The sequence below is a fragment of the Pundamilia nyererei genome, unplaced genomic scaffold (genome assembly GCF_000239375.1).
Source record: "Pundamilia nyererei isolate P.nyererei 1_Seehausen unplaced genomic scaffold, PunNye1.0 scaffold00048, whole genome shotgun sequence".
Lineage (NCBI taxonomy): Eukaryota > Metazoa > Chordata > Actinopteri > Cichliformes > Cichlidae > Pundamilia > Pundamilia nyererei.
Window position 1 is genome coordinate 1,211,722 of NW_005187449.1, and position 14,659 is coordinate 1,226,380.

A 14,659-nucleotide genomic window follows, 5' to 3' on the forward strand; every position below is an offset into this window, starting at 1 on the left:
TTAAAAACATCATCATATGAAGTTTTGCGATAGAAAGATCAAAAAAATCATTATGAGGTGTCACTTTTTTTTAATCCCCTGAAAAATTAAGAAAAGCGTGATTTAATTTATTGCAAGTGACATCTTTAAGCAGCTTGTTTTGTGCAGAATGCAACAACTACCCTGTTTCAACTGTTCTTGACGTAGAGTGACTCCTCTTTGGCTTTGAAAGGAGCTAGCTGAGGCTTTTGATCGCAATCCTCCAGGAAAAGATGGAGGACAGAAAAGAGAAAGCTCGCCCTGTTTCACCTGTGTTTGTGTTCCTGCAGAGCCTCTGGGCGGAGTCAGGAACCTGCAGGTGCTGAACCCAACCATGACCACCCTGAATGTGCGCTGGGAGCCCGCCGAGGGCCGAGTGAAGGAGTACAGAGTCATCTATGCTCCTGCTGCTGGAGGAGATGAGAGCATGGTAGGACCATCCTCAGCTTCCTGTCAGCCGTGACTTTGAATTACTCACCAATTTGCCTGATCATGTCTGAAACTTTTAGGCCTTTAAACACCCATTTTAAACTTCTATAAAGAAATCTAATACATATTGTATAAAAAAAATTGACTCTTGCCCCGTTACATGCAGCAACTAGAGATAAATTACTGTGTTTCACAGCTGGCGAGGAGGATTTACCCTAAGCTTGATGTTATTTCTGACTATATGTTTGCATCAGAGCAGCTAATTTGTGTATTTTCTTACTAAACTTAGGAAACTGTGTCAGCGGGCACAACCACCACCACCCTGCGAGGCCTGCAGCCCGACACTCTCTACACTGTGACCCTGGTGCCGGTTTATGCTGCAGGAGATGGAAAGAGGATGTCTGAAAATGGAAAGACAAGTAAGTTTGAACCCCCCCAAAAACACCTCTGGGGATATTTCTTGGTATCCGTACAACTACAAAGAATTTACGACCCTGTCGGGACCTTTTTACACAGAGTCCATCTTCACTGATACACCACATCAATTTCAAACCATTTCGGGGACGGGTGCAGTTTTATCAGGAGACGCTGTAACCTGATTTGTGTTTTTGTCTGTTTTTTGGCAGCATAATTCTCACAGATGATATTTATATTGCTGATATCCTATCAGTGCATTTTTATGGCCCTGTGCTCCATTCATATGTAACAAACATAACATAAAGTTATATTTGGACCAATCAGATTACACGTGCTTCCAAATCCCCTTTTTTATGGGGTCATATTTCTAGGGGAAACCCTGTGGCTCAAACAGAATTCCTTCCTGAGCCCTGAAAATGATTACAAACACAACAAGAACTGAAATATCAGATGACCTGAAATAACAGATTTACCAGTTTTTGCAGAGAACCCACGAGTGTCCTCTCTGCCCTGTGCTTAGTCTGCTGGGAGGTTGTTTTGAGACATGGAGACACTAAACAGCAGATGTCAGTTGTGCTCATTAAAGAAAGGATATCGTAAAAAAGAAGAAACAACACAAAAACCACCAGCACAAATGAATAACACCTTCACTTTATAGATCGAGGAATAGCCTTGTTCCCCTCTTTTTTTGTTATTGTGAAAAACAAAATGAAATCATGATGGAAACACGACAGATTGGAATCATTAATTCAGGCTCTTCACGTGGTCTAAATCTAAAAACACTTATTGTTTAGGACCTCTGGGAGGAGTAAAGAACCTGAGGGTGTCTGACCCCACGATGACCTCTCTGAATGTGAACTGGGATGCTGCTGACGGAGCTGTTCGTCTCTACAAGGTCTTCTATGTACCCAAAGCCGGTGGGGAAGAGCAGATGGTGAGGCTCCATGCACGCCGTACCGCTTCCTTTCTCCAGGAAACAACCAATTATGAGCCTGAAGCATTTAAGCAACATTTTATTTCCTAATTTTGTCAAACAGGAACAAGTTCCTGCGAGCACCACAAACATCATCCTCAGGAACCTGATGCCCGATACTCCATACACGGTGTCAGTGTTACCCGTTTACCCTGCCAGGGAAGGCAAACGCCAGTCTGAGGATGGAAAGACATGTAGGTCACTGTAGAAGATTTTTAAAATGAACCCTATGTAAAAACTCATTGTCATTTAATCGCTCATCACATTTGCGCCCTCAGTGCCATTGAGCGGAGTACGTGGCATTAGTGTGACCAACCCGACCATCACCACCCTCACTGTGACCTGGGATCCTGCTGATGGCAACGTTCAGGGATATAATATCATCTACGTTCCTGTGGATGGAGGCCTGGAGATTAAAGTAAGTGCTCTCTTCATAGAATTTATCGTGTAAATGCTGATAACTGATTTGTTCTAAAGACTGCAGAAGGCTGTAAATGGATGTAGCCACGCAATGTGATTCACTGTTTGTGGATTATCATTTTTTTGACATGGTGTGCCCTGATCGCTCTGGGGGTTGTGTCAAACACAGTTGGTGGTGGAGATGAGATGATCCAGTCTCTTCCACTCGATTTGAAAAGAAATGCATGAAAGGAAACAACCCAACTGAATTGGCCAATCACAGTCATGATCAGCTGCGTTAGCAGGACAAGTTCAGAAATCAGAAAAACGTTATTAATCCTAGAGGGAGATACACAGGAGGAAAAAACAGTCATCAGCTTTGTTATTAATCTGCATCCACAGTAACAGACGAGTGAAATACTTTAAATTAATTCACGAAAACTGAAGCACAGACACCTGCAAGACAGGTCTGCAAGTCATAAAATTTGTACATCCAATGTGCATAGTTCATGCGTTGTAATGTAAACTACTGCAAGTCTGCACAGTCAAAAAGACACAAGCAGGCACATGGACCATACTTATAACAAAATGTACTCACTGGGATCTTAGCAGCTATGTGAACTCAGAAAATAAAAAGTTTGTTTGAGTCAAACTCTGGTTGGTTTTGCTCCTTGGTGCGGTTCCCTTGTGCAGATGTGCACACAATAATCGCACCAGGGTTTGAACCACAACTGCTCTGAGACCCTGTCACCTTCTGAACCCTCCAGTAGTTGGCCCAGATCAACCACCGCTTACAAATCATGCAATTTGTAGCGACACATGTTGGATCACTTGGAGATTTTGGTGTGTGAAAAGAAACCAAATTATGGCTAAAAGCTACACATTTGCAAACTATTCAGCTGATTTGTATGCAGTGGCCTGTCAGTCAGAGAAGCGACAGCTCTAACTTTAAGTCTTAAACAGTATTCAAATTATAGTTGAGTCATTTTTAAAAAAAGCTCCCTTGTGTAGTTTTTATGAAAAGGGAGACTATCCACAGAGACTATAATCATTTTTGCAGCAGGCTGTAAACATGTTTATTTCTGCTGTAAAGCTGGAAGTTTAAACATGGGACTCTATGGGAAATGACTCGGTTTTGGAGCCAGCCTCAAGTGGCCGTTAGAGGAACTGCAGTTTTTAGCACTGGGCTTCATCTCTTTGCCTGAGGTTTAATGTCAGTCGGTGCAGATTCTGAAATGAGCAGTTTTTAGATTGGCATTAGCTTATTAAACATCTGAGTCCTACTCGGCGTGTTCACTCTTTTCTTTTCCTTTTGCTGACAGCATCATTGCTCTTTGACAAGCTGTCATCACGCGATACTGACAGACCTTTTTTCTGCCCCTGAGGTGTTTTTACACTCGACAAAATGCTGGAGGGAGTTTGGTAAAACTCTTTTAAAGCTTGTAATAAAAAAGTCTGATAAATTTTCCAGGAAACGGCACTAAAAAAAAATCCAAGATGCTCAACAGAAGTTTAAAAAAGACAAAACGATCAAAGCTCTCAGCAGAGATTTGGTGATGTCATGCTTTTTGACAGGATAATCCCGTCATGCAGTTGCCACACAAAACCGTCTAAATACTTTCTGGCAACGTGAAGCTCGCATTGTTGTATGACATGTTTGTGGGTTTTATATTTCTGCAGTGCCATCAGCACTAAATAACAGCTGCGAACGCAGCCGACAGATGATTTGGCCACTCGGGTTTGTCTCCTCAGAAGCGGCTCATTTATCGTTGTCGATTGCACAACCTTCACCCCTCAATTAGCACGTCAACGTTAGTTTTGCAAAGGAATTTCAAACTGCTCGACCAAAAGAATCTGACTGCTGCTCGCGTGGTTTCGTCTCACAAACCAAAATGCTGCGCACACAAAATGTCAAATAAACTGTAAATAGCGGGAAGAAATATTTACCAGAGGAACAGGTGTTAAAGGTGTTATTTGTTTCTGCTGGTCTACGGTGGCCTTGAAAACAACAACAACAAGGCAACTAAAGCAACATTTCAGAAAATGCAATAAATAAAAAACTTGAGGAACGTAGAAATATGTCTAGTGTTTAGATGTTTTTCAAACCACTCCTGAAAGCGGAATAAAAACTGGACCACTGTAGAAAAGGCCTTGTGATGATCCACAGGTTGTTTCAGAAGATTCTTCTGCTTTAAAAACAAAAAAGGGATTTTCTTTTTAAAACACAAGAAATATTTCAGCTTTTAAAAATTCCCATGTTAGGCATTAAGGTAAGCCAGTTTACTATTTTCATGAGACTCAAACACTTTCTCAGGAAGACTTTTATTTGTGTTTTGACCTTGTTGAGGTCAAACATATGGACTCTCTGGGATTTAGTTTCAGGATAAATCTGATGCATCTTTTCGTAGGAGACCGTGTCTGAGAGTACCACCACATTCGTCATGAATAAACTGCTGCCGGACACCCGCTACACCGTCACCGTGGTCCCCGTCTACGCCGAGGGAGACGGACCAAGCCTGTCTGAGACTGGCAAGACAAGTGAGTATCGAGGCTTGAGGTCACGTGACAACCATAGTATGTTTAGAAATGTGCTCAGAAGGACATTAAAAAACACCCGAGCCTTAAAGAAACAATTAAACAGAGTCTGACTGAACTAAAAGTTGACTGAGGAGGAAAACTGGCTCGGTTTTAGCTTACTGCTCTTTGCCACAATACATCAATAAGGAACATTTTTAGCAGATTACAACGGCTATGTGTTTTCAGAGGAACACATAGCCGACCTGAGCTATGTATTATCTTATAACATATTAAATAGAGACCTGTTTCCAGTTGGGCATTCATCCTGGCCAAAGCAAATTCAAAGACACAGAATATCCCATTTTTTTCCATTTTGCCTCCCTCACCTGGCGGGATGCCTCGTTTGCATTGGCCATGTGGGTGTTTGTCACAGTGAATAGCAATGAAAGCTTAAAAAAGCAGTGAAAAATGACGAAGCAAGGTACAAACCACTGGAAATAATGGGTTCAGAGAGCAGAGAGCCGGGCCAATGCTGATCCCGGCCTTCAAGCCAGTCCAGACTAGACATCACGTTAACGGAATATTTTCTGTCACTGACGGGAAAATCTGAAGGCAGTCTGCCATCTTCACAGGTTAGAATAGTGATGGTAGATCTACCATAGCGATCAGTGATTCACATGCAACATTTTTAAGGACAGTACTTGCGGCATATCATTCGTAACATTAAACGTACTTTGTAGACTTTTCCATCGAGTGTCGTTACTCCAGGGTCAGAGGTGCAGACTGAGGGCATACTGCAGGATTTCCTCTTTCAAACGTTTGTACAGCTTCACAAAGTTCCCTATTTAAAGATTTGAAACTTATCACCAGAAACCACTTAACCTCTGACTACACTAAAGATATGTCACTCAGATCCAGGCACTGACTGACTTCCTGTTCTGGCTGTACTTCTGTTCAGAGCCACTGGGCTTTGTGAGGAACCTGCAGGTGACCGATCCCACCACCAGCACCTTGAACGTTCGCTGGCTGCCACCGGAAGGGAATGTGCGCGAGTACATCGTAATCTGGGTGCCCACAGCTGGAGGAGAGCAGGATGTGGTAAGGATGTGGAAGTTTCTTCTTACTTTAATTACTTTAAAAATCCTTGTGGGCAAAAAGCCAGTGCAAAGTGCTCCTGTGTGTGTAAAATTGGACCTCTGATGAATCAAAGTTAGGAGTCTCGTCTTTAAGGGGAGATCAGGTTGCCATGTGAGCAGATCTTATTTTTCCCTTTTGGCTCTCACTGTGGCGTTGAGTCAGCGGCGTGAGGTCGTTTCCAAGGCAGTTACACACCAGAGCGTTCTTGTCTTGGGAAAAGTTGTAAGATCACGATATCAAAAGATGAAAACCACCAGATGATGTTGTTGCCTTTTTAAAAAAAATGATGTTTTCTTGCAAATAATGGAAAACATTTGACAGAGAAATGAGATCTATTGAGTCAGGAGAAAGTTTGACTGTTTTCTGTGAAGTTGTGGTGATATCTTGTTTAGTTTCATTACCCCAAAGGTTATGTCAGAAGATGTCGTAAAATAAGATGATTTGATTTGTTTTATTTCATTATCTCAGCGTGTTGGCACATTTTAGGAAAATTAGATTAAATGGACAAAGAAGAAGTAGAATTTTGAAAGTGCAGCAGAGGCCTGAAGGAGTGCATGCAAAGGAAGACTTGCTCTCATTTTTTCTATCTGAAGCTCCATCCTGTCCCAGGACAGCCTTTAAAGTGGTAGCCCTGTGCAGAAATCCATCTTTATCTCCGAGTCTTAACTGTTCCTGATACTGAGTGAAGCTGCGTCCAAGAAAACATTAAACGGTGACATTGCTCATTCTGAGAATCTGTCTGCGGCTGCCAAAGCGCTCATTTGTTCTCCAGATCAAGGAGTTCATCCAGTTCAAAGTCGTTTCTTCCTCCCCCCAACTCAGGACTCGGTTCCTGGAACCGCCACCAGCACGGTGCTCAAGAACCTGGATCCAAACACAGAGTACACTGTCACCGTGGTGCCCGTCTACCCCGAGATGGAGGGAAAGCCCATGTCCGAAAATGGGAAGACAAGTGAGTCCTGCTGACTGATTTACAGCTAAAACTTGTGGTTTGAAGTAATTTTACTCGGTTTTTTGTCTTATTTGGAAAAATAATGAGCTGCTACATCTACATGGACCCAAGACCTAATGAAGATGTCTGATAACAGCTGGAAAACAGAGACATAAATATAAAACTGAAGATTTCTGTCAGATGGTTTTTGTGGGAAAGCCAGCAGTTTACTTGAAATCATCCTAAATAATGAAAGTACTTCAGATGGTTAACAAAGTTTCTTTAACATCCAAGGCTAAATGGAAACACTAAAAATAATGGCAGCTTAGTCAGGCTGTTAAACCCAAGTGGGCATTTTCTTTTTGTGCCAGCGTTGAAGACTAAACCCGATATATCACACACATATATCACATACAAATCACAGACTTATATCAGATTTATCACCGACATAGCCTGTGTTAAATTCCACCATTAAAAAGCAGCAGTCATTGCATTTACATTAACCTGATTTTCCCTTCATGGCAGCATTCACCAATTTAATGGAAGGGGAATGTTCAGAAACGACTAATGCTAAATCTTGAGCGCATGCACCGACTTCAGGCTTGGACGCTGTGGCCTGAAAGGCTGCTGTTAGATTTCTGGGTCTTTGTAATGCTCTCAACGACAGCAGTGAACCTGGACATCAGAGTCAGGCAGTGATTTATGAATGGCACCAGTGTCTAGAGATGGAAAAGGAGGCCACACTGAAGGTACAATCCAGCAAATTTAAATCAGGCATAGCTGGAGTCCTAATGACCCTTTATAGAAATCACAGTTCTCAGAGTTAAACAGCGTTTTTCTTGCTCAGCATCTTTCATGAATCAAGCATGAACTTGATTTGATGTTGGGAATAATCTAAAGACAATTCAAGTTTAAATCTAAAAATATTTGAGTCCCTAGGGCTGGATGCAGGTAGGAAATATTCAGGGATATTTTAGATACCATGTAAGCGCTAAGTGCCTTTTCCTCCTCCTCAGATCCTTTGGGTGGAGTAAAGAACTTGAAGGTGATCGACCCAACCATCAACACTTTGACAGTGCGCTGGGATCCAGCAGTGGGCAACGTCCGGACCTACAAGGTCTTCTACACGCCCCAACCAGGAGGAGAAGAACGCATGGTACAAAACAAACAAACTGTTTTATGGACCAATTTCAGGGTCTTATCTTGGTTCAAATACCCAGTCAAAGTAACAGTAATCAGGTAATCTGCTAATGAAGGCTTTGGCACTTTGTTGAACAGGAGGAGGTGTCTGGTGGCACCACCACCACCATCCTGAGGAACCTGGACCCTGACACCGCGTACAAGGTGGCGGTCGTTCCAGTCTACCCAGACGTGGAGGGCATAAGGCAGGAGGAGAAGGGAAAGACAAGTGAGTGGATCACTCAGGGTTTTCACAAAGGGGAGCAGCATTTTTTAGATTCCTGGAGGCATGTGTGCGTTGCTCCAAAGAGTCAGATGACCAAATCTTGTTTCAGACAGACAGACAGACAGGGCCAAAAAGGAACAGTGGGATTTTCTTAAACCACAGAGTGTGTAAAAGATGGCATTACCTGAAGGTTTTAGTCCTGGCATTTTAAATCCTCAGTGTTAGCAGTGTTTGCAGGCAGTGAGCACGTCACAGTCAGACCTGGAGGAAATGATGACCTCGAGGCTTCTGAACAGGACTTCACAACCAATGGGTGATGTCACTACATCCAATTTTTATAGACGTTTCAGGATTTCTGTCGTTTTAGACAGATGTGGGGAAATTCGATTGCAGAGGAAATCACATGACATTTCTTTGCACCAACATGGAACCACTACATCAACATAAAACACACTTACAGACGTTTATTGCACCGTAGGAAGGTTTTGGCCTGTCCACCTGGGCAACCGTTGATGGCATGAGAATCAAAAGGCAGTTTTTTTTATTAGCCATTTCCACTTAGGCCCCGCCCTTTCTGAGTATTTCCCCAGCGATCCCACATGTTTTCATATTCACCATCCAGCAGCGGTTATGCAGTTATTAGTTTGGACTGCTTTGATAATCTGTCCCTGATGGTGCGTTCGAGAGCCCTCTCCAAAGAACGCGTGTTTTATTGCATCTATAAAATTGATTCTTTTCGTGCTATTGTTTGCAAGACTTATTTATTTACGGGATCTTTGTCTGTATTTGAACTTTTTTTTTTTATTACAGCGCAGCACATGAGGGAAACACTCACAGACACCGGGGAGGTCATTTTTACAGAGACAGAAAAAAACAGAAAATGAATGAAAAGTAAAACAATATGCTACTGCTGCCCATCTCTCCATAAGTAACATCTCCACTACATCGCCTGTGTCGTGTCTTTCGACTGACACACTGGGTTTCCCATCATCATATATGAGTTTTTCCTCTGTTTTTGTGGGTTTACCACACTTTTCACTACACAGTAAGACCAAATGAATCACAGCCAGTGAAGACAGATGACAGTTTTGTCAAATATGCGATCATCACCTTCTGCATTTCTCAGAAGTTTATTTTGTCTTCTGTTAAAAATCTTTTCTTGTTGTATCACTAGAGGTCGATGTTTTGACCACACATGGTCAAATGGTGTTGGCCTCACCGTGAGATTGAGGCTGTTTTTGCTGTTTTTGCTCTTTAAAAACAATAGAAAACTTGATTGATGCTTTCTAGCAGAAAGTCTTTACAGATAAGCTTGAGGTACTTCCTTCGATTTCTATCTGTCCTGCATTACCAGAACCATCTGACACTTACAGCCAGAGTCATGAAGAGTAAGCTGACTCATAGCACACACCACCAACTAAAAGTGCTTTTATTTAAGTGTTCTTTCCAATAATGTCCTTTTTTAAAACCATCATTTTTACCAGCTGTGTGGAAAACCTGCCAGCAATGTAAGGTTTGCAGTCAAATCATGAGAAAAACCACCTTAAAGGTCTGATGTTTTCAGCCAGACAGCAAGAAAATAGTCCCTGTTTATATGAACGCTTGTGGCTTGCAAATGAATGCCAGAAAGTTTAGGCAACTTCCCTGAGTCTGACACATCTGGACACTCCTGATGTGGCAAACGCATCCATCTGGAGCACCCTGCAGGATAAAACAAACGCTAAGGGTCATTTGCAGCAGTTATTTAAACTTTTTTTTTATTGGAGGAATTCTTTAATGTCTAAAAAACAGTTTAATAGGGTTTCTTTATGGAATACCAGAAAGTTTAGACAGGCACAGGAAGGAAAGAAGACTCCTCTGTGACTGACAGCCTCCCCGGCTTTGGAACATCTGGTCTGTCCTGATGAGGTGAAATCCACCCGCCCGCATCGTGTCAGGCTGTGATGTGTCCCGTCTGTTTCAGAGGCTCTGGGCGGAGTGAAGAATCTCCAGGTGACCGACCCCACCGTCAACTCACTGAGGGTCCGCTGGGACCCGGCTGAGGGCGACGTCAGACAGTACCAGATCATCTACGTCCCCGCCGCTGGAGGACAGGAGAGCGTGGTAAGCTTTTACTGACCTCATAATCCTATCAAAGAAGGCAGGTCCGGTTTTCATAAATGTTAGCAGCTGCGGGTTTTTAAATTATTTCTGTTATAAATGTCAAACCTGTTATGATGAAAGATGAATCAAATTTGACTAAATTCAGCTGAGTTCAGACTTTTCTCGGGAGCACACGAGTGCATCAAAGCCTTATAGCATCTTCCTTTCATGACACAGAAAACACAATCAGAATTCTCACTGGGAGCACAAATTAAAACGCCACAGGATATTTTATGTGCCGCTAATCACTTAATTCTTCTATAGTTTTATAGCGTCTTTGTTTGCGAGTTGATGCCTAGAACATTAGCAGAGAATGAGAGACTGCGACGAGCTGACGTGAGCAAACAGTTCAAGTTAGTTTATCCAAACCCGTAAAACAGTCGAAGTGCGTGTTTCTGTTTGGGGTTTTTATTTTTTACAGTATTAGAATAAATGATGCTAGTTTCATTCTCACGCTACGTGTGAGCTGATTTCAAGAGTTCTGGGAAAATTTAAACAAATGAGTAAGTGGAGAGAGACAGAGAAGAGCTGATCATCAGGGAGCCTGTTCACTTCCTGTTAATCCAGCTGTGCTGACCTCTACATCTCGGAGTGAGGTGGCCAAAGAGGATAAAAATAAGAAAGAAACCTGACTAATAAAAATGTTCAAAGGCACCCATGTGAAGAAGAAGTGTCTAAAACCAGAAATGGAGACAATGACTGGCCCCAAACATCTGTTAGTGAGATGACCAGGAAGCTGAGTTACAGCTGAAACAGCCAAACACAGACAAGAGCAGAAGGCTTAATCCTTGCCTCGATTCAAAATCTGAGATGATGAAGTTATACTTCAGAATAACACAGATCGCTCCTTTGTTTTTGTCAGGGACTCCCTGCACCATTCAGAAGCAGTCAACCATGAGGAGACACTGAATGTCCTTTAGTTTCTGGTTTCACCGTCACAGAAATTCCAAACGGCAGCTGTCGTGAAATAGCTCACGGAAGTCTCAATGTGGAACTAAATCTATAAAATAAATAAATAACAACATGAAGATTGTTTAAAGAAAAATCTTTACCCCATGCAAAGAGTTTTTTGGCTGGAGCAGCTCCGTATGGCCATATTCATTCTGGATTTCATGAGAGTGGGGGTTCTTTGGTATTTAGAAATTTATGGCAGTAAATGATGGACATTGGTTGAAAACAAAAACGAAGTAAAAACAGTATAATTTTGAGAATTGTGGTCCAAAGCACCTAAAAATATAAGTGCCTTGTGTAAGTTTCTTGCTTGGAGCCACGGACTGCAAACTTTCCAAAGGTGCCAACGTCTGTGGCTGGTTTGCGGGAAAAATCTCTCTTAAAAGCTGCTTCAGTCCCAGGTGAGAATCCCTGACTGACTTTAAATGACTAAGTTAAAGCACATTATATAATATAATCCTGGACAGTGTTTAGTAAGATCATTTTCTCACCTCCAGCTAGTGAGATAAATAAATTCCATTAAAGTCACCCATCCGTGGCTGATATTTGCTTATTAATTTTCCCTTCACAGACTCAGGTGTCTGGGATTACGACCAACACAGTGCTGAGAGAGCTGCGTCCAGATACTGAGTACAAAGTGACACTGGTTCCCATTTACCCCGACACGGAGGGAAAACGAGCATCGGAGAACGGGAAGACCAGTGAGTGCATCAAATTCTCTTTCTGGGATTCACGAGGCTGCGACTCAAAAATCCACAGACTTGATACAGGAGTTACTTTTTTCCACAAAACTACACTCACCAACTATATTTTGCAGTAGAAATTATGAATCTATCCATAAAAAGAGCCTTATGGTCATGACAGGATGCAAACCTTAAAGGTGCGCTGTAATGTAAGCTGGCTGCACACCGCTTTGGGAGGTGGATAAAGATGAAAGAAAGAAAGTAGTTCCTTTATAAAACCTTTCACAGATACGTTTTAGATTTTTTTAAAATAACTGGATAATGATTTCTGAAAAAAAAAAGACTCTTTCAAGTGTAATTTTTAGATTTTTTGGGTGCTTTGAACACCAGAAGTTTAGTGTAGAGAAGACAAACATCCCAAACCAAAACTACTCTGTAAGAGTAGAAATACTGGCCAGAGGAGAACACTCAGCTTTAATATATCAAGAACCAACATGGCAGTTGCAGGAGGTTTAGCTAAAGAGGTATATGAAACTCAGCAGATGTTGCTTCTCTGTGACATTTGACACTCGAGGAAACTGGTCTGAAATGTAACCACCATGTTGTGTTCACAGAGGCTCTGGGCGGAGTGAAGAACCTCCAGGTCACTGATCCCACCACCAGCTCCCTGAAGGTGCGCTGGGAACCGGCGGAGGGCAACGTCCGGCAGTACCGCATCTTCTACGTGCCCGCGTCCGGAGGCGCCGAGGACATGGTTAGAGATCACACTGACTTCCTGTCCTGTCATGTGTCACAAAGGAAAACTGGGCATTAGCTCAGACAGGCAAAGCAGATTCACATCAGCTCATCAGATGCCTTTTTCTGCATATCAGGAATTATTTAATCTGCTTTAACTTGCCCAAATGTGCAAGCTGCCTTGCAGCCCACCTACACTTCGGCATTTGCTTTTAATGCTGTTTCTGATTCAACCAGTGTCATGTTTCTCATCACTCTGCATGTTCTGTACAAGGGGTCCAGCTAGTTTTTCACCAAAGTCTAATTTTCCTGTTTCTGTGGATGATTACTGCAGAATCAGTGCCAGAATGATCCTCCTCAGATCCACCACTTCTGCTTTCTTTTGACTGACAGCTGTGTTTCTGTGTACGAACAGGAGCAGGTGTCCGGCGGCACCACCAACACCATCCTAAGGAACCTGCTATCAGACACTCCCTACACTGTGACCGTGGTCCCAGTTTACCCCGAAGGAGAAGGTCTCCGCCAGTCAGACAAGGGAAAGACACGTAAGTCGTCAGAACGAGAGCATTTACAGGTGCACTGCCGCCCTGCCTGTGATCAGGTTTTTGAATTATCTGCAGTAAACATTACACACTACTAAGAAACAGAACAGATGTCATTCAAAGTGGCAGTGCTGCAGCTCCAGATGTTGCTATTTGACAGACACGTCAGTCAGAGCAGGCTTTAGAACTTTTCGGGGCGGCCTGGAAGAGACGAGAGAAAATATAAATGTTCCAGAATGATTTTAAACAGGTGCTGCTGCACATTTTTGTAACTAAATACTAAACATTATGAGGCTGTAAATGAGCACAGTAGGGGCACTTTATAACTGCTGTCGGTATCTCAATGGTCTGGATAAAGAAACGCTCTTCCTTGAAGAGGAAAAAAAGTTGCTTAAAAATGTCAGCATCAGCGAATGTTGGTTTGTAAATTGATCGCAGAAAACTGATCTGAGCCACAGGTCAGAAGCGAATGAGTCGAGCTTTGAAGGTGCAACTTTGACCTGTTGAGAATCTGCACAAGCGATGAAGTCTGAGCTTCACTTGAACAAGATTAAATCTATCACCAGCAGCAAACAAAGGCCAGAGGTCGTGGTTTTAATGGAGAGTTGTCAGTAAACCTTAAGTAGAAACAGAACATTCATGCCTTTGCTGAGATAAATAAAAGATAATATCATCATCTTATTATGTCTCCACTCTAATGCAACCAAGACACAGGTTTAGTGTGTTTGCTGGCCTGCAGTGAACATGAACCCCCTCAACTCACACAAATTACAGCTTCTTTTTAAAGTTTGACACCAGATACATTAACTTTATAGAGAAACCCTATCTTCCAGGTAAACCTTCGTGGAAAAGGTACTGCAATCTGCAGAATTTGCCAGAACCTTTAAATCAGACCCCCACCCCCCCACACACACCTCCTACCTCTGGAGGATTGGATGGAACATAAGAGAAGCTGAAGAAAGTGAATGATAGCAATGAAGAAAACAACTCTAAAACTACCGTTTGAAGAATCTGTCCTCCCAGACTCAGTCCTCCAAGCATTTGCAGAACTGCTGGTTTGTCTGCATCTCTGTGGTTTGATGTCCTGTTGGGTTCCTTGGGTTTGTTTCTGCCCACATGGCATGCCACGCTCTGTCAGCAGAAATGCATCCTGGGGTTTTGACATGTGATGCCACTGGAGTGAGGCATGGAAACAATTCCACAGACGGGTCCAGCAGCCAAACTGGAACTGAATATTTTCTGTCCTGTCAGGATAGTTTTAGGTGGGGGGGTGTTTGCACAACCCTTGTCTAATTTTCGGTGTACATGGTGTTTCATTCGCCGTTTCATTGCTTAGAAATGGTGTCGTGTTGAAATCTTGGAATATTTTTCCCTTACCAT

General features: G+C 42.6%; 1 protein-coding gene across 1 annotated transcript in view; it reads left to right on the forward strand.

Moving 5' to 3' along the window:
• The window catches only part of col12a1b (collagen, type XII, alpha 1b), a 148,033-nt gene that overhangs the window by 72,965 nt on the left and 60,409 nt on the right, over positions 1–14,659 (forward strand). The window contains exons 32-45 of the mRNA XM_013910747.1: positions 309–448; positions 737–866; positions 1,659–1,798; positions 1,902–2,031; positions 2,116–2,255; positions 4,645–4,774; positions 5,712–5,851; positions 6,713–6,842; positions 7,838–7,977; positions 8,100–8,229; positions 10,190–10,329; positions 11,891–12,020; positions 12,617–12,756; positions 13,153–13,282. Coding sequence (XP_013766201.1) covers positions 309–448; positions 737–866; positions 1,659–1,798; positions 1,902–2,031; positions 2,116–2,255; positions 4,645–4,774; positions 5,712–5,851; positions 6,713–6,842; positions 7,838–7,977; positions 8,100–8,229; positions 10,190–10,329; positions 11,891–12,020; positions 12,617–12,756; positions 13,153–13,282 — 1,890 coding nt within the window. The remainder of the gene's footprint in view (positions 1–308; positions 449–736; positions 867–1,658; positions 1,799–1,901; positions 2,032–2,115; positions 2,256–4,644; positions 4,775–5,711; positions 5,852–6,712; positions 6,843–7,837; positions 7,978–8,099; positions 8,230–10,189; positions 10,330–11,890; positions 12,021–12,616; positions 12,757–13,152; positions 13,283–14,659) is intronic.